Here is a 19,253-nt window from a genome sequence, read left to right as displayed (position 1 = left end):
TTGATGAGCATTCCTCAACTTTCTCAGTCTTTTTTGTCATTTGTGCCAGCTTTTTGGAAACATGTTGCAGGCATCAAATGCCAAATGAGCTAATATTTACAAAAAATAACAACGTTTTACAGTTCGAACGTTAAGTATCTTGTCTTTGCAGTCTATTCAATTGAATATAAGTTGAAAAGGATTAGCAAATCATTGTATTCTGTTTTTATTTACGATTTACACAACGTGCCAACTTCACTGGTTTTGGGTTTTGTATAATAATGTGGTAACTCAATGTTATTTAACGTAAAGGGAACCTATGATGGATGTAGTCTTTTCTGATGTATACATGTTCTTCCAGTGTTGGATACTCATGTTAAACAATGTCAAAGCGTCACATTATAATGGTTATTTATTTTGGCGTGTTCAGTTCACGGGGGTTTGCAATTCGGCTACTAGGTGGATGTACTTATTTGGATATTAGAAGGGATCCAAACCATGTCGAAGTCCATTGATTGATTGATTGATTGAGACTTTTATTAGTAGGTTGCACAGTGAAGTACATATTCCGTACAATTGACCACTAAATGGTAACACCCGAATAAGTTTTTCAACTTGTTTAAGTCGGGGTCCACTTAAATTGATTCCTGATACAGATATATACTATCAGATATATACTATCATCATAATACAGTCATCACACAAAATCCTCACATTGAATTATTTACATTATTTACAATCCGGGGTGTGGAGGGGGGTTGGTTTTGGTTGTTATCATCAGTCATCAACAATTGAGAACAGAGAAATGGATATTGAAACAGTGTAGGTCTGACTTGGTAGGATATGGACAGCAAGTAGTGGGCAGAGAGAGAGAGAGAGATCTCAGAAGGCATAAGAAAAAGTATCTGCATTTGATTGTTTACATTTGATTATTAACAATCCGGGGAGGGTGTTAGTTTAGGGTTGAAGCTGCCTGGAGGTGAACTTTTATTGCGGTTTTGAAGGAGGATTGAGATGCACTTTCTTTTATACCTGTTTGGAGCGCATTCCACATTGATGTGTCCATCCATAGTGTTTATTAGGGGTGTGGGAAAAAATCGATTCGAATTCAAATCGCGATTCTCACGATGTGTGATTCATTTTTCAAATTTTTTTTTTATTTTTTAAATTTTTTAAAAACTTTTTTAAATTAATTAATCCAAAAAAACAATACACAGCAATACCATAACAATGCAATCCAATTCCAAAACCAAACCCGACCCAGCAACACTCAGAACAGCAATAAACAGAGCAATTGAGAGGAGACACAAACACGACACAGAACAATCCAAAAGTAATGAAACAAAAATTAATATTATCAACAACAGTATCAATATTAGTTAAAATTTCAACATAGCAGTGATTAAAGATCCCTCATTGACATTATCATTAGACATTTATAAAAAAAAAAAAAAAGAACAATAGTGTCACAGTGGCTTACACTTGCATCGCATCTCATAAGCTTGACAACACACTGTGTCCAATATTTTCACAAAGGTAAAATAAGTCATATTTTTGGTTCATTTAATAGTTGAAACAAATTTACATTATTGCAATCAGTTGATAAAACATTGTCCTTTACAATTATTAAAGCTTTTTACAAAAATCTATGCATGTCAGCAGACCGGGGTAGATCCTGCTGAAATCCTATGTATTGAATGAATAGAGAATCGTTTTGAATCGGAAAAATATCGTTTTTGAATCGAGAATCGCGTTGAATCGGAAAAAAAAATCGATTTATAATCGAATCGTGACCCCAAGAATCAATATTGAATCGAATCATGGGACACCCAAAGATTTGCAACCCTAGTGTTTATGAATTTTGTTTTAAACCGTGTCTGGGAAAAAAAATGCTGCGGTGACCTCAATATATATTTTTAAACATTGTACATTTTCCAAATATTAATTGATACTTTTGTAGTGGGTGGGGGGTGGTTTCATTTACAATCTGGAAACAGCTCCAGAGTTGAACATCTTGCAGACAGACTCAAAAAACGAGTTATAAAAGGGCTGTGGAGCAGAATCTGCGCAAAATTTTCGACAAAGCATATCCAACATTTAATGTAACGGGGATGAGGCATGGTGATACGCGGATTGTTCTTCCGACGATGCAGCAGAAACTCCGCAGACAGCGTGCAGGTAGGAAATTATTTATTCCCATAAATCGTAAAACAAAAAAGGAACAAACCAAACGAAGCGTGCCTAACACAAGGAAAGCTAGTGGAATAGCTCACAAGGAAAACACCAAGACGGGACTTAGCGTAAGACACACACAGGGAACTGGAACACATCCAACGTAGCAGTTGTGTAAAGCAAACAAAAGCACCTGACTGAGTGACGGGGGAAGGCAGGACTAACTAGCACGCTGATTAGAGTCAGGTGAACATAATCAGCACCCATGACAACCATAAAAACGCAAAACAAGGGTGCTGAAACAAAACTAGTGGCCTAGTGGTTAGAGTGTCCGCCCTGAGATCGGTAGGTTGTGAGTTCAAACCCCGGCCAAATCATACCAAAAACTATAAAAATGGGACCCATTACCTCCCTGCTTGGCACTCAGCATCAAGGGTTGGAATTGGGGGTTAAATCACCAAAAATTATTTCTGGGTACGGCACCGCTGTTGCCCACTGCTCCCCTCACCTCCCAGGGGGTGATCAAGGGTGATGGGTCAAATGCAGAGGATAAAGGTTGAAAAACACTGATCTAAACCACAAGGAAAGTGTGTGATTAAAATCATCGTAGTGTCATGTCTTGGTGATCATGTTTAGTTTGGCTATGTTCTGTTTGGTTTTTGCACTCTGTCAGTTTCTGTTTTTTCACTCCCTGTTTTGTTTCCATGACTACCAATCAGTTCCCCTGTCCTCAGGACTCACGCACCTGATTCATTTGAACTCACGCACCTGTTTTCAATCACCACATGACTATTTAAGCCTGTCATTTTCTGTTGGTCGGCCTGGTGACATCACATTCATGCTGCTTACTCTGTCCAGGTCATAATTCATGCTGCTCTTTTCTTGCCACGTAAGTTTTTTGTTTATTCAAACCACTGTTTTGTACCTCCGCTGTGAGCGCCTTTTGTTTGTTCCTTTTTTTTCTCCATAGTTCTGCCTTTGCGCGAGTTTTGTTTTATTAGCCAAGTTTGTTCCCCGCCTTGTGCGCGCCTTTTTTTTTAATACTTTTTAAAGTCCATTATTAAATCACGTATTTAACTTCACGCCATGTCCGGTCCAATTCTTATGCATCTCTGGAAAACAAACCACGCCAAAGTCCAAGTCTTGACACGTCGGTCCCCTTTCAGATCAGCCACACCCTTCTTGCGTATTGTGAGTGTCAAACATTTATTAAATTTTTTTTGCATTTTACAGAAGTGTTGACTAGTTTTTTTTTCTTCTATCAATTTCATTATTTAACAATGCAATTGTTTTACGGACAGAAACTTGCAATCACACCCAGAGCTGTGTATTATTCAGCATCATTTTTAAAACCGCACGGGTGTCAGAAGCCTGTGGTAATCAACCCCTCGCCCCCTCGCCCCCGACTTCATGCAAAATTGAAAGTCTTAAAGGCCTACTGAAATGCGATTTTCTTATTTAAACAGGGATAGCAGGTCCATTCTATGTGTCATACTTGATCATTTCGTGATATTGCCATATTTTTGCTGAAAGGATTTAGTAGAGAACATCGACGATAAAGTTTGCAACTTTTGGTCGCTGATAAAAAAGCCTTGCCTGTACTGGAAGTAGCAGATGAGTAGCGTGACGTCACAGGTTGTGGAGCTCCTCACATCTGCACATTGTTTACAATCATGGCCACCAGCAGCGAGAGCGATTCGGACCGAGAAAGCGACAATTTCCCCACTAATTTGAGCGAGGATGAAAGATTCGTGGATGAGGAAAGTAAGAGTGAAGGACTAGAGGGCAGTGGGAGCGATTCAGATAGGGAAGATGCTGTGAGAGGCGGGTGGGACCTGATATTCAGCTGGGAATGACTAAAACAGTAAATAAACACAAGACATATATATACTCTATTAGCCACAACACAACCAGGCTTATATTTAAAATGCCACAAATTAATCCTGCATAACAAACACCTCCCCCCTCCCGTCCATATAACCCGCCAATACAACTCAAACACCTGCACAACACACTCAATCCCACAGCCCAAAGTATCGTTCACCTCCCCAAAGTTTATACAGCACATTTATTTCCCCAAAGACATGCACATAGCGACACGCACGTACGGGCAAGCGATCAAATGTTTGGAAGCCGCAGCTGCATGCGTACTCACGGTACTGTGTCTGCATATCCAACTCAAAGTCCTCCTGGTAAGAGTCTCTGTTGTCCCAGTTCTCCACAGGCCAATGGTAAAGCTTGACTGTCATCTTTCGGTAATGTAAACAATGAAACACCGGCTGTGTTTGTGTTGCTGCAGTCGGCCGCAATACACCGCTTCCCACCTACAGCTTTCTTCTTTGCTGTCTCCATTGTTCATTGAACAAATTGCAAAAGATTCACCAACACAGATGTCCAGAATACTGTGGAATTTTGCGATGAAAACAGATGACTTAATAGCTGGCCACCATGCTGTCCCAAAATGTCCTCCACAATCCGTGACGTCACGCGCTGACGTCATCATACCGAGACGTTTTCAGCAGGATATTTTGCGCAAAATTTAAAATTGCACTTTAGTAAGCTAACCCGGCTGTATTGGCATGTGTTGCAATGTTAAGATTTCATCATTGATATATAAAGTATCAGACTGCGTGGTCGGTAGTAGTGGGTTTCAGTAGGCCTTTAAGCTTAAAACCGCACCGAACAAAGCTGTTGCATATTTTACAATGACTTCAGACAGATTTTGAATCATCCCACAATTATTGTGGTTTAACTCCCGATTATAAAAAGCCCTTCATTAATTGTTAAACTTCTCAGGTAGAGTCTAAGACATTTTTCCATTGGTGGTTTTATTCCCAACATGTTTACTAATGTAGAACAGCACTACATTCATATGCCAGAGACAGTAATGATAACTGCACACACTGTTGGAAGAATTAATGGAAGCATATAAGTAAGATGGTTTGGTATGAACACGGGGTCAGAAGTCATTCACCATGCAATTAAAGCAGCAGCTGTAGCGACATCACTGACTACAAGATTTCTTCTCCGGTTTTAATATTTCACAAAATAATTATGCTGCCTCCAAAAAAGCAAACTGAACTGTCACTGGAATGGAAGAATACCATTCTGATGTTTCCTTTGTATGAGACTACAATAGCAAAGTGGTAGACTCAGACCCTGATTTGCCTTGAGAACATTCTGCAATTTTCTATGAGACATAAAAAATGCCATGGCTTGAATGCAAGAGACAAAATACCATCTTGAGGGGACTAAATAGATGTGAATGTTTAACACCAATATTTTCTTGAGTGGAATGCAGATATTTAAGGTTATATTGAAAAAGTAAAGAGCCAAAAACAATTACGAGGTGTTAACTTAATTTGGAGCTATTGTGTCCAAAAGTGTTCATCAACATCTTTATTTCCTGGTGATTAAATTACTGAGTAAGTACAGTAGTAAGGATTATTTTGTGTCTCCTGACTCTCAGCTTGATAAACTCCTATTGTTGCTTTTGTTGTTCTTTGCCTAATTAAATGCATTTGAATTATTTCCTGGTCGGATTTTATATTGCTTCAGGTTAGGATGGAAATATAATTAAAATACCACCACAAACAGCTGATTCACATTTTATTGTAATAATGGAGTCTCTTCAAAACTCAGCATTCATTTTAGAGTTTTAAAGAGCACTCATAGAAGGTAAATACAGTACATTAGCCTTCAATTTATTGTTAGGATTTCTCACTAATTACATTTACCGTATTTTTCGGACTATAAGTCGCAGTTTTTTTCATAGTTTGGCCGGGTTCCAGTGCGATTTGTGTATGTTTTTTTCCTTCTTTATTATGCATTTTCGGCAGGTGCGACTTATACTCCGGTGCGACTTATACTCCGAAAAATACGGTACACAATACCGCCCTGTGCAAATAATGGTACAAAGTTGGGTTGTACGGTATACCAGTACTAAAAGTACGGGGGTCGGCGTGGTTCGATCCCCACCTTCGACCAACCTCGTCATGTCCGTTGTGCCCTTGAGCAAGACACTTCACCCTTGCTCCTGATGGGTCATCAGTGTGTGAATGTGTGTATGAATGGGTGAATGTGGAAATAGTGTCAAAGCGCTTTGAGTACCTTGAAGGTAGAAAAGCGCTATACAAGTATAACCCATTCACCATTTACCGCGATACTAATTGATTGAACTCGGTACTATAATGCCTTTGAAAAGTACCGGTACCGTTCTTTCATCTGCATTGGTGACTACAGAGCCGAGGTGCATGATGTTGAGTGTGTCAAAACGCACACACAAAGTGCATACAAGCAATAACAACTTGGAGAGGACAAATGGCAAAAAAACCAGACAATTCTACTGGTTAATAAAGAGTACCGTATTTTTCGGAGTATAAGTCGCACCTGCCGAAAATGCATAATAAAGAAGGAAAAAAACATGTATAAATCGCACTGGAGCCCAAACTATGAAAAAAACTGTGACTTATAGTCCGAAAAATACGGTATGCGTGAAGCGCACTATGGAGGTATTTGGGCTTCAAAACCAACGATAAAGATGACGCTTTAAACAAGGAATCGCCGCACTTCAAAACACGCCTTTCACTTCACATGCATGTTTTGCTCAGTGATTACCTGGAGTAAACCTGATTATATTCGTGCAATTCAACATGTCTAAAAAGGAGTAGAAGGAAGCAGAGCTATTTTAATCCTATCTCTCCTGTATGTCTCAACAATTACTGATAATTTGTGTTTAAAATGTTGACACATACACTTGCTACATGAACCTTAGTCAGAATCTTGATTGTCTGGATAGAATAAAATGTGAGGACACATTTCGCAGGTTGAGGAAATGTAATACTGCAATCATTTTAGTGTTCAGCTTTTGTCTTTAGAGGCTTGTTCACTTCCCGTGTTTTCTAACAGGGAGAGAAAAGAAGAGAGGATGTAAAAAAAAAGAAAAAATATTTTTTTAAAGAAAAATCAAATGGATTACTGAATAATACATTAGACTAGATAAAATATATGAAACATTAATACATATATTAAAGCAGGGCTCTTTGGGGTCTGTAAAAATACTGCAGGGTCACAAAATATTTGGTTCATTAGAGTTTTTGATCTATTAGTTTTATAAAAATGTTATATATATAGTTGAGGTTTCTGTGGTTTATCCGTAATACAGTGTTCAATACCGGGGTAGAGCGGAATATACGTTAGGTCAGGAAAAAACACAAGAGGCTATATCATCCCTACAAGCCTGTTCATCGGGGAATTTATTGTGGTTATTTTATATCAATACAATTCCCTGACAAGTAGGGTTTTTTTTTTGTTGTTGTTTTTTTTTTGTCATAAAAAAACACAATCATGTGTGCTTACGGACTGTATCCCTGCAGACTGTATTGATCTATATTGATATATAATTTAGGAACCAGAAATATTAATAACAGAAAGAAACAACCCTTTTGTGCGAATCAGTGTGAATGAGTGTAAATGGGGGAGGGAGGTTTTTTGGGTTGCTGCACTAATTTTAAGTGTATCTTGTGTTTTTTATGTTGATTTAATAAAAAAAAATTTTTTTAATTTTTTATTTTTTTTATTTTTTTTTAAATTTTTTAATTTTTATTTTTTTAATTTCTTGTGCGGCCCGGTACCAATCGATCCACGGCCCAGGGGTTGGGAACCACTGCTGTAGGGAACAGATACTCTAAATGGAGGCAAAATATGTCTTTCAGTCAATACTGCACACATTTAGCAACACACAGTAGCTTTTTCCAAATACGGCATGTAAACAATCAAATAAATTAATAAATAAGCAAATAAAGAGTCCAAAACTCTATAGCCACATAAAAAAGTCTATGCGGTAATGAAGAAAAATGAATGAATCCGAATAAAAATAAAATATTGGGGAAATAAGATTTAAAAAATAAAATATTTAAGTCAACAATACGAGCACCGTAGGTGACATGAGAATACAATTTTCACGGTCGAAGATGTGGCGGCAAGGTGAGGTGTACCCAATTGCAAGGAAGGAAAAACCGCAACAACAACTATTATAGCTGTAACCAGATTCTGAAGTTCCTCATACAATGTGACAGGAATGTCCAAAATGTAAAAACGGGAAAAAACAAGAGCATGAAAATAATGACTAGCTTGGAGCAGTGCTCACCACAATCGACATTTGACGACGAGACATCATACTCTGACGTCTCAGTGCTCAGTAGGCCTTGTGGTTAGAGTGTCCGCCCTGAGATCGGTAGTTTGTGAGTTCAAATCCCGGCCGAGTCATACCAAAGACTATAAAAATGGGACGCATTACCTCCCTGCTTGGCACTCAGCATCAAGGGTTGGAATTGGCGGTTAAATCACCAAAAATGATTCCAGGGCGTGGCCACCGCTGCTGCACACAGCTTCCCTCACCTCCAAGGGAGTGAGGGTGATGGGTCAAATGCAGAGAATAACTTCGCCACACCTAGTGTATGTGTGACAATCATTGGTACTTTAACTTTAACTTCACTATTAACTATCTGTCATTTAGCTGGAGACATCCGACAACACCCTCAGGGGGTCCCCACACCTCAATGTATGTATTAATTTTAGTTTGCCTTTTCTTTGGCCCACCTCTATATTGTAATTTGTTTTCTCTGCCTGCAGTTAGATCTTGACAAATAAGTACAATTACTTGTGTTTTGTTTGGGGACTGTTAATAATGGTTTTGGGCAGTAACTCTTTTCATGAACTCAACTCACCTTAATGTGACTTCTTAAATTTGTGTTAAACGTCATAGATGTTGAAAGCAGTTTGGATGTTGGTTTACCGAGTAAACATTATTGATTTACCGAGTAAACAATTAAAACGAAGGTTTTGACCGTGGTATTTTCGCTAAACGCATGAATGTGTCTAAACATGGCCATTATTGTGGGTTTCTGTCATGTCTGTGTTGATCATGTTTTTGTTTGGCCATGTGCTGTTTGTTTTTTGGACGCTTTTTAGTTCCTGATTGTTCACTCCCTTGTTTTGTTTCCATGGTTACCCATTAGTTTCACCTGTTCCACGTTTGGACTCACACACCTGTCACCAATCACTGTTATTTAAGCCTGTCTTTTTCTGTTGGTCGGCCTGGCGACATTATCTGCTGTTACCCTTGTCACTTATGCGTTGATTCCATGCCATTGTTCCATGATCATTTCCATGCTTGTTCCAAGTAAGTTTTTGTTTATTCATGTCACGTTTAGCAGTTCTTTTGTTTCATGTCCTTAGTCTACGTTAAGTGTAAGTTTTTGTTTCATAGTCAAGTTTGTACCTCCGCCTTGTGCGCGCCTTTTGTTTGTTCTTTTTGTTCTAGTAAAAATAATTATGTCCTTACCTTCACGCCATGTCCGCTCCAACTTTTATTGAATCTCGGAAAAACAAACCCGCCATAGTCCATGTCATGACAGAATCTGTCCGAGTTGAGAAGTTGGCAATTATTTGTTTTCAAGCAACAACAAAAATAATGACATAAAAAGGAATGACAATAATCATTATGTTTCAGCATATTTATGAAGACATACAATGAAATACATTTTAATAATAATACATCTGACTAAAGCATTAGTGAGCTTTAAATGGTTAAATCCATTAATCACATGATTTGATTTTACTGCAAATGATGACATCCCTCATTAACTTATACCTTTCGTTTGTGCTCTGTCAACCCCCAGAGGACCTACATCACACGGGAGATCATTGCAACTGATGGAGGGAACCGAAGCTCTTCTGTGGAGCTGGCCGTCACCATCACCAACGTAAAGAATCAACCACCACAGTGGGAAGAGGAGATTTACAGCGTCATTATTCTTGAAAACACGACCAGAGACACATCCATAGTGGTACAGAGAGTGTGTGTTTGTGTGTGTGTATGTGTGTGTGTGTGTTAGAGCGAGAAAGCAAGATGAAATCTGCACACTCTACCAGCACATTATGTACACTTGCACAGTAATATACAAGCAGTTATATAAGGTACATTCAATACTTGACATCATCATGTTGTGCAGTTATACACATCTGCAAGCTACAGCCAGGATAAAGATATATTGCAGTATTGATACTGACAGCATAAATTAAAATCAAACAATATGAAAAGCTAGAGCGCCATTATTTTGGTTGACACTATGAAACTGACGAAGGGGTGGAAGATTTATACACATAATTAACCTATTACATTTTGGTAAGAATCTGGAAAAGGTGTGGCTGATATTATTTTCACTTTTTAGTATTTCAACACCTTTACCTGGCTCTATTAAATGTTGGTGAGGATATTTGGAAAAGTCAGAATAAAGCAATTGATGCTTGCATTTTGATTAACATGTTGTAGGGATGGCCAAATATCACTTTTTCCTGTAACATACCAATCGGATACTTCTTTGTTGTTGTAAAAACACTTATGATGATTGTAATCTACATTTGTGGTCTAGCTAATATGTATTGGATATGCATTGGTGTAAATGTTGCCTACATTTTGCTTCACTGTCACATTTATGATCCGTTTTTTGAGTCTGTCTGCTCGATGTTTGATTCTGGAGGCGTTCCCAGATAGCAAATGAAACCCCGCCCACCCTCTCCAGAGGCATCATAGTTTATCTTTTGAAAATGTACAGTGTTTAAAATTATAGCTTGAAGTCCTTACCGCTATTTATTTTACAGACACTGTTGAAAATAAACTTCATAAACATTACATAGAGTCACCCAATCACAGCATTAGGTACACCTGCACACTCGCTGAATGATTAAAATCATCCAAAACTGTATGCAAGCTCACCACAAAATGCATAAACCTTATAATTTGACACTGTGGCATTTTTAACTCATGTACCCAACATTATAAAACCATTTATTACTTATGTAATACATCGAATGCATTTTGTACCCTTTAATCAAATTTTTATGCATGTACTTGGCTTAATATTATAATAATATTATATAAATAAACACCAAGTTCAAACTTTTCAACAAACATTCTGCTCCCTTTACGGAATAAATTAAAGGCCTACTGAAACCCACTAGTACCGACCACGCAGTCTGATAGTTTATATATCAATGATGAAATCTTAACATTCCAACACATGCCAATACGGCCGGGTTAGCTTACTAAAGTGCAATTTTAAATTTCGCGCGAAATATCCTGCTGAAAACGTCTCGGTATGATGACGCCTGCGCGTGACGTCACGGATTGTAGAGGACATTTTGGGACAGCATGGTGGCCAGGTTTTAAGTCGTCTGTTTTCATCGCAAAATTCCACAGTATTCTGGACATCTGTGTTGGTGAATCTTTTGCAATTTGTTCAATGAACAATGGAGACAGCAAAGAAGAAAGCTGTAGGTGGGAAGCGGTGTATTGCGGCAGGTGTTGTGCCGGATAACGCACCCCCGCCGTAGAATGCACCCCTTAACTGTTGTGCCGGATAACACAGCCGGTGTTTCATTGTTTACATTCCCGAAAGATGACAGTCAAGCTTTACCATTGGCCTGTAGAGAACTGGGACAACAGAGACTCTTACCAGGAGGACTTTGAGTTGGATACGCAGACGCGGTACCTTGAGTACGCATGCTGCTGCGGCTTTCAAACATTTGATTGCTTGCCTGTACGTGCGTGCCGCTATGTGCATGTCACGTACGTAACTTTGGGGACTTTGGGGAAATATATGTGCTGTATGAACTTTGGGGAGGTGAACGGTACTTTGGGCTGTGGGATTGAGTGTGTTGTGCAGGTGTTTGAGTTGTATTGGCGGGTTATATGGACGGGAGGGGGGAGGTGTTTGTTATGCGGGACTAATTTGTGGCATATTACATATAAGCCTGGTTGTGTTGTGGCTAATAGAGTATATTTATGTCTTGTGTTTATTTACTGTTTTAGTCATTCCCAGCTGAATATCAGGTCCCACCCGCCTCTCACAGTATCTTCCCTATCTGAATCGCTCCCACTGCCCTCTAGTCCTTCACTCTCACTTTCCTCATCCACAAATCTTTCATTCTCGCTCAAATTAATGGGGAAATCGTCGCTTTCTCAGTCCGAATCGCTCTCGCTGCTGGTGGCCATGATTGTATACAATGTGCTGATGTGAGGAGCTCCACAACCTGTGACGTCACGCGCATATCGTCTGCTACTTCCGGTACAGGAAAGGCTTTTTTATCAGCGACCAAAAGTTGCGAACTTTATCGTCGATGTTCTCGACTAAATCCTTTCAGCAAAAATATGGCAATATCGCGAAATGATCAAGTATGACACATAGAATGGACCTGCTATCCTCGTTTAAATAAGAAAATCACATTTCAGTAGGCCTTTAAATGACTACATGATTTGTGTTATGCAAAACAGTTCCTACCGCTTTTTCAAGTTTTTAACCACAATCTAAAGTTAAACAAAGTTAAAGTACCACTAATAGTCACACATGCACTAGGTGTGGTGGAATTATCCTCTGCATTTGACCCATCCCCTTGTTCCACCCCCTGGGAGGTGAGGGGAGCAGTGAGCAGCAGCGGTGGCCGCGCTCGGGAATCATTTTTGGTGATTTAACCCCCAATTCCGACCCTTGATGCTGAGTGCAAAAAGTTGATTGCATCGCCGACCGTTTACTTTTCCTCAAAATAGCTTTTGCCCACATAGCGTTTTTTTCCTTTTCCTTTTAGTTTTATATAAGAAATAGACTAATACAATAGAATGCAAAACACACAACTACAGTAGTTTAATGAAATAATGTAATAGTAATGTAGAGCATTTATCTCTTCCAGTGGACTTATAAGGACTTTGAAATCCTTTTTTTGTTTTGTTCTGATTGAAGCTCAAAGCCTGAGCCCCGACATTAATGAACTAGCATCCAAGAAAAGATGGCAGGTATCTGGCTTGGGCACATCAGATTAGATCAGTTTGTTGCAAACTGAGCAGTTTAAAGTCCTGAATTGTTGGTTTATTCATTATTTTATTTTCAAATTTATTGGCCTGTGGAAAAAGTTCATGTTGATATTTACCTCAGAAGGCTGCAAATAGAAAAGAGGCATTCAATTTTTATTTAAATTGTATTTGATATGCCATTGATATTTTTTAATTGTTATTAATATTATTTGAAACTCGATTTTGCATGTCACTATAAAGTTATATAAGCCTTGCTTGTTCAATATTTAATGCAAAACGTGTTTGGGTCCCTATCAAAAAGGTTAATTTGTTCAACCATGGCCCGCGGCTTTGTTCAGTTTTAAATTTTGGCCCACTCTGTATTTGAGTTTGACACCCCTGTACTATGGTGTCAGTTGATCAGTTCCATAAATGATTGCTGAAATAAAGACAAAATGGTAACTCACACAGAGCAGCATGACAAACAAAAAAGTACAAAGTACCAACATTTCAAAGAAGGCTGAGACAAACAGGAATGCACAAGACGAGACAACTAATAACAGTAAAGATATAGGTATTTAGTCCATACCAGGAACAGACATAACACAATTGAAGCACAAAACTAGAAATTAAGAAAATAAACTGTCATGCAAAACATCAAAACATCAGTCATTTTTGTTTATACTTTTGTGTTTTGTGTTGTTTGTGTTAGGTATTTTTATTATCTCAAGCTCACTTGAAGGTTTTGCCACAATCCATCGCATTCGACTACTTTTTAACTCGATAAAATAATCATAAAATAGAAGCAATCTTCATCTCCTTTCAAGTTTCAGTCCAACCAAATTATTCTATAACTGAGTCTACATAAATGTTAACACTTTGTAATTGTTTAAAGCCTCAGCTAGATGACCATGTTCATTTATTAAACCCCTTTGGGATTTCTTGTTTTGGCTCTGAAAGAAAAACATAAACCAGTTCAATCTTTCATGCCAAACATGTTGGCTCTTTTTCCTGATACATAAGTGATGCTTGATTTAGTTAGAACTGTTTACTGGCGGTAAAAAAACAATTTCACTTTAATTCTACACTTTCCTGAAATCTGCGGGGATCAAAACAAACTCTCGTTTTGATTAAGCCAGTCAATAATTGTTCCCATTTCCATTGTTCTTAGAGGGTCCATTAACTGATTTTGTCTTACACGCGACGTGAGTATCACAACATCAGAGCTGATTACCTCTCTGAGATGATGCCGCTGCCTGGAGCCTGCAGCTGTTCATCTAACGGCTCTCTGCGGCTGCTCCTTACAATATTTCACGCTGATAAACTGTCAAGAAAAGACTGGAAACGACTAGTGACATGTTTTGAATAATGATACTACTCACTAAAAAAAAACTCTCTTACAGACTCTTTGCATAGTAACTAATTTCACTCCAATTTGGTTTGCTTACATTCTTCTATCATGTAGCTTGTAAAGAATTTCCTAAACATGTGTGGCATTCTTTCCTGTAAAAAGTGTTGTTTGTATGTACGTTGTATGCAGTGTTGGGTTAGTTACTGAAAACCAGTAACTAGTTACAGTTACTAGTTACTTTATTTCAAAAGTAACTCAGTTACTTACACCAAAAAGTAATGCGTTACTGTGAAAAGTAACTATTTAGTTACTTCTTTTTTTTTTTTTTAAGCTCCCATTAATGCCCTTTTAGCCTTCATTTCAGTACTGTTATTGCACTGGAGAATAATACAATCTGTTGATCAACTTGACATGCATTTTTATTTTCCTTTTAACATAATTAATGAAAAACAGTGCAACATAAAAAGGCATTCCTCCTTTCTTTAAACTTGGACCAATGACCATTAATAAAAAACAAGTTAAAGTGCAACATAAGAAGGCACATCATCTTCCTTGCAACATAGGTAGTGAAATAAAGCCTGACATCTGGAGTGATGCTGTTGTCTTCCACACTTGGAGCCATGGATTGTAGAATCCTTGTTTTCAGTGGCAGGATCATTGACACAGATGGTGAAGTTTCAGTGTTCAGTAGAGATGTAACACTTTTGAGGGGTTTAAGCACCTGGAGGACCTCATCTGCCACTCTCACATCATCATCAGACTGAGTGACATTTGTCTTCAGGGTGTTGTGGGTCAATGCAGAGTATATAGCTGCCTGCTGCTCCAACATATCATAAGTGGAGTTCCACCTCGTTGGGACATCATGTATGAGCTTATGAGTAGGCAACTTTAGCATTTCTTGCTTTGTCTTAAGCACATGAGCAGCTGTTGTGCTTGGGTGGAAGTAGGAAACCTCCTTCCTGATCCTCCCAAGGAGGCGCTCCATCCTATTGACTGAGATTCCCTTCTGTGATGCCAAATTCACTACATGTGCAAAGCACCTATCTGTGGTCCCAGTCCTGCCTCATTCACTGTAATTATTAGATTTTTGGCATTATCACGTGTGACTGGGATATCTTTATCTTCCATTCCTCCACTGCTTGTGTCAGTACCTGCGCAAGGTGACTCTCGTAGAGGGGGCGTGTCTTCTCATCTCCCAGTCTGCTGTGATGAAGTGAGCGCTTATAGTTCCCCTGGACGTCCACCCGTCTGTCATGAGCGCAACAGATGATGCTCGGGATAGTTCATCCACAACTTTTTTCTTCTCCTGCTCATAAAGATCTGGCACAATCTTATCGCTGAAGTGGGTGCACGACGGTATGTCGTAACGTGGCTCAAGCACGTTCAGCATGTGTTTAAAACCCTCGTTTTGCACAACCGAGTCTGCACCTATAAACACACCGATTCAATAGCGCGGGGCGTTCAAGCTCCTCCGTTATTCCGCTCGCCATGACCACGCTGTGTGTGGACTGAACGTGCCAACAACTTTTTTTTTTTTTGTTTCATATATCAAACCGCGGATCACGTGTGTGCCTCCCCTCCCCAGACACACACATAGACCGCGCCTCTTTTCTTCTCTCCGGCTTGTGACAAAGGAAGATTCAGAAGAACGACACCGCAGCGCTTCTGTTTCTAGCCGATACTACAGCAAAAGTAACGTAAAATAACGCAGTAACGCATCATGTAGTAATGGTAACTGAGTTACTGAATATAAAAAATAACGCGTTAGATTACTAGTTACCGCCGAAACTAACGGCGTTACAGTAACGCATTACTTTGTAACGCGTTAGTCCCAACACTGGTTGTATGTTGTTCCATGATTAATTGGCAACCATTCCAGCATGTACAAGTCTAGGCTCCAGCTCACCTCTAATTAGAGATGATAATTTATTAGATTTTTCCGGTTCCAATTCTACCTTCTATTTTGTTTAGCAATTTGGTTCCTTATAAGTTCTCTTATTAATTATTATTTGGAAAACTATTTGGATTGGCATCAATTGTGTTTAGAGCAGTGATTCTCAAGCTTTTTTTCCGCCTCTTCAACTACTACTACTTGACTCTCCAAGTACCACAATAATGATACATTAAAATACAGTAATGTAGTAGGCCATGAACTGGAGCTGGTACTGACTGCCCGCCTCAAAGCCAGGCAGAATCGGTCTCTTGTCTTGCCCATCTAAATGAGAAACCATTCATTTCAATTGAACAGTTAATAGCCCTAACATTATAGTGGGGGAGTTAGTACCTGTTGTATTTACAGCAGTGGTTCTTAACCTTGTTGGAGGTACCGGACCCCACCAGTTTCATACCCTCCTTTTTTTTTCAAATTCAAGACAAAGTTATATGTTTTTGGTAACACTTTAGTATGGGGAACATAATCTAAGTAACAAAGACTTAATTTAGAGTTATTTGGTTACGGTTAGGGTTAGAGGGTTAGGGCCAGGGTTAGAGGGTTACGGTTATAATAAGGCCATGCCGAATAAGGCATTAATAAGTACTTAATAATGACTAGTTAAGAGCCAATATGTTACTGATTTGCATGTTAATAAGCAACTAATTAATGGTGAATATGTTCCCCATACTAAAGTGTTACCATGTTTTTTTTACTGGTGCACAAAATGAACAGTGCATGAACATCACCTTGTTCAAACAACAAAACCAACACAGTGCATAAACTCACAACAAATTACACACCTGCAAATCAGTGTGACTTCTGCTGTTGCCATATCTGTAATACGCCGATAGAGAGAAGTTTTTATTTACACGATGAGTGGGGTGTGTCTTGACCTCCGCCGAACCCCTGAGCCCGACTCACCGAACCCCTAGGGTTCGTTTGAACCCAGGTTAAGAACCACTGATTTACAGCAGATGACGTGCTAGCGTTACTGCTGCTGGGACGCATCAAAAATGCGACTTTCATTTATAGTTATTGCATGTTTTATGTTCAAGCGTTTTAGTATATTCCTCATATGTCCTTCTCTTGATGAAATAGTAATTTTGCAATTACGGTATTACATGTAGCGTTTACTTGTAAAAGTATCCAAACTTGAGAGCGTTGTTTTTTTTGTCCGGGTGCCACCGTTTTGCTTTCTGATGTCACCACACACGTTGTGTAATGACGTCATTCACATCTACTGGCATTGTTAAGGGAATCGTTTGAAAAATCGGCAAGCAATTCCAAGGAATTCATACATTAGGAACTGATTCTGAACAAGAACGGTTTTTCAATTCCCATCCCTACCTGTAATCAAATCAAATCAAATCAACTTTATTTATAAAGCACATTTAAAATTTACCACAGGGGTAGCCAAAGTGCTGTACAATGAACAGGTTAAAAGATAAAACGAGTACCGAGCAAACACAACACAACACAAACAGAACACGATAAAAAATAAATAATTAAAATAGAATAAATAAAAACAGCAGGTGTATTATGGGGTGCCATTGCAGGATGGATATCACTCAGTGTTAAAAGCCATGGAATAAAAGTATGTTTTTAAGAGAGATTTAAAAACAGGAAGAGAGGAGGCTTGTCTAACACTCAGGGGTAGGTCGTTCCAGAGCTTGGGAGCAGCAACGGCGAAAGCTCTGTCACCTCTAAGCTTCAGCCTTGTGTCAGGGACCGTCAACAGCAGCTGATCGGCTGATCTTAAGGATCGGGTGGGGCAGTAAGGCTGAAGGAGGTCGGAGAGATAGGTTGGCGCGAGGTTGTTTAGACATTTAAAAACAAATAAAAGGAGTTTAAAATTGATTCGGTAACGCACAGGGAGCCAGTGAAGGGACGCTAAAATAGGGGTGATGTGCTCACGTCTGCGGGTCTGTGTTAGCAGACGAGCAGCAGAGTTCTGCACGAGCTGCAGGCGGGCGAGGGAGGCCTGGCTAATGCCTACATACAGGGCATTACAGTAATCAAGACGAGTCGAGATAAAGGCGTGGATTAATTTCTCAAGATCATGACTTGATAGAAGCGGTTTCACTTTCGCTATTTGGCGTAATTGATAAAAGCTTTTTTGAACGACGCTGCTGATTTGTTTTTCGAATTTAAAATCTGAGTCAAACTTTACCCCCAGGTTTGTGACACAGTCGCTGAGATACGGGGTCAGAGTGCCGAGGTCAACGTTGCCAAACCAATTTTTTTATTTTTTTAAATGATGTACAAAATGACATTGCTGAAGCAGAGCAGCAAGCAGAAAGAAGGAAATGTCTACAATTCATAAAAATAATGAGTCAGTACATGTTTTTTTTTTATTGTATATTTTTAACTATCCCAAAGACATGCACCTGGGGATAGGTTGATTGGCAACACTAAATTGGCCCTAGTGTGTGAATGTGAGTGTGAATGTTGTCTGTCTATCTGTGTTGGCCCTGCGATGAGGTGGTGACTTGTCCATGGTGTACCCCGCCTACCGCCCGAATGCAGCTGATATAGGCTCCAGCACCACCCGTGACTCCGAAAGGGACGAGCGGTAGAAAATGGATGGATAGATGGATTTTTCATAACACACTGAAAAGGGTGGTCGAGTTGTACTACTACTAATACAAAATCTACTAAGACTATACCATACCACTGCTGCCCTGGGGTAGACTGATGGAAACATGGCTGCAAAATTGCTTCAATGGCTTCTCAGACCAACCACTGAACATTCATTAGCTATGTGAACGTGGACAAATTTAATAGGATTAAAAGCCTAACCGGGATAAAAAAGGCTTCATGTAAACACGCCATTCGGAATATTCTGACCCGATCACACACGTTCGGATCAAAATTTCATTCCGATCGAGACAGGTGGTTTATGCCGAAAGTCATTCGAATTAGAGCACATGAAAACACATCTTTCGAAATTTGGATTTGAATTATTCCTA

General features: G+C 39.2%; 1 protein-coding gene across 2 annotated transcripts in view; it reads left to right on the top strand.

The window, feature by feature from the left end:
* Positions 1-19,253, top strand: part of LOC133612574 (neural-cadherin-like) — a 347,009-nt gene that overhangs the window by 194,183 nt on the left and 133,573 nt on the right. For both annotated transcript variants that reach the window (XM_061970110.1, XM_061970109.1), the window contains exon 12: positions 9,834-10,001. In XM_061970110.1, the coding sequence (XP_061826094.1) occupies positions 9,834-10,001 (168 nt within the window). The remainder of the gene's footprint in view (positions 1-9,833; positions 10,002-19,253) is intronic.

The sequence above is a fragment of the Nerophis lumbriciformis genome, linkage group LG10 (genome assembly GCF_033978685.3).
Source record: "Nerophis lumbriciformis linkage group LG10, RoL_Nlum_v2.1, whole genome shotgun sequence".
In the NCBI taxonomy this organism is placed as follows: Eukaryota; Metazoa; Chordata; class Actinopteri; order Syngnathiformes; family Syngnathidae; genus Nerophis; species Nerophis lumbriciformis.
Note: the sequence above shows the minus strand (reverse complement) of the source record. Positions and strands in the feature narration are given on the sequence as shown.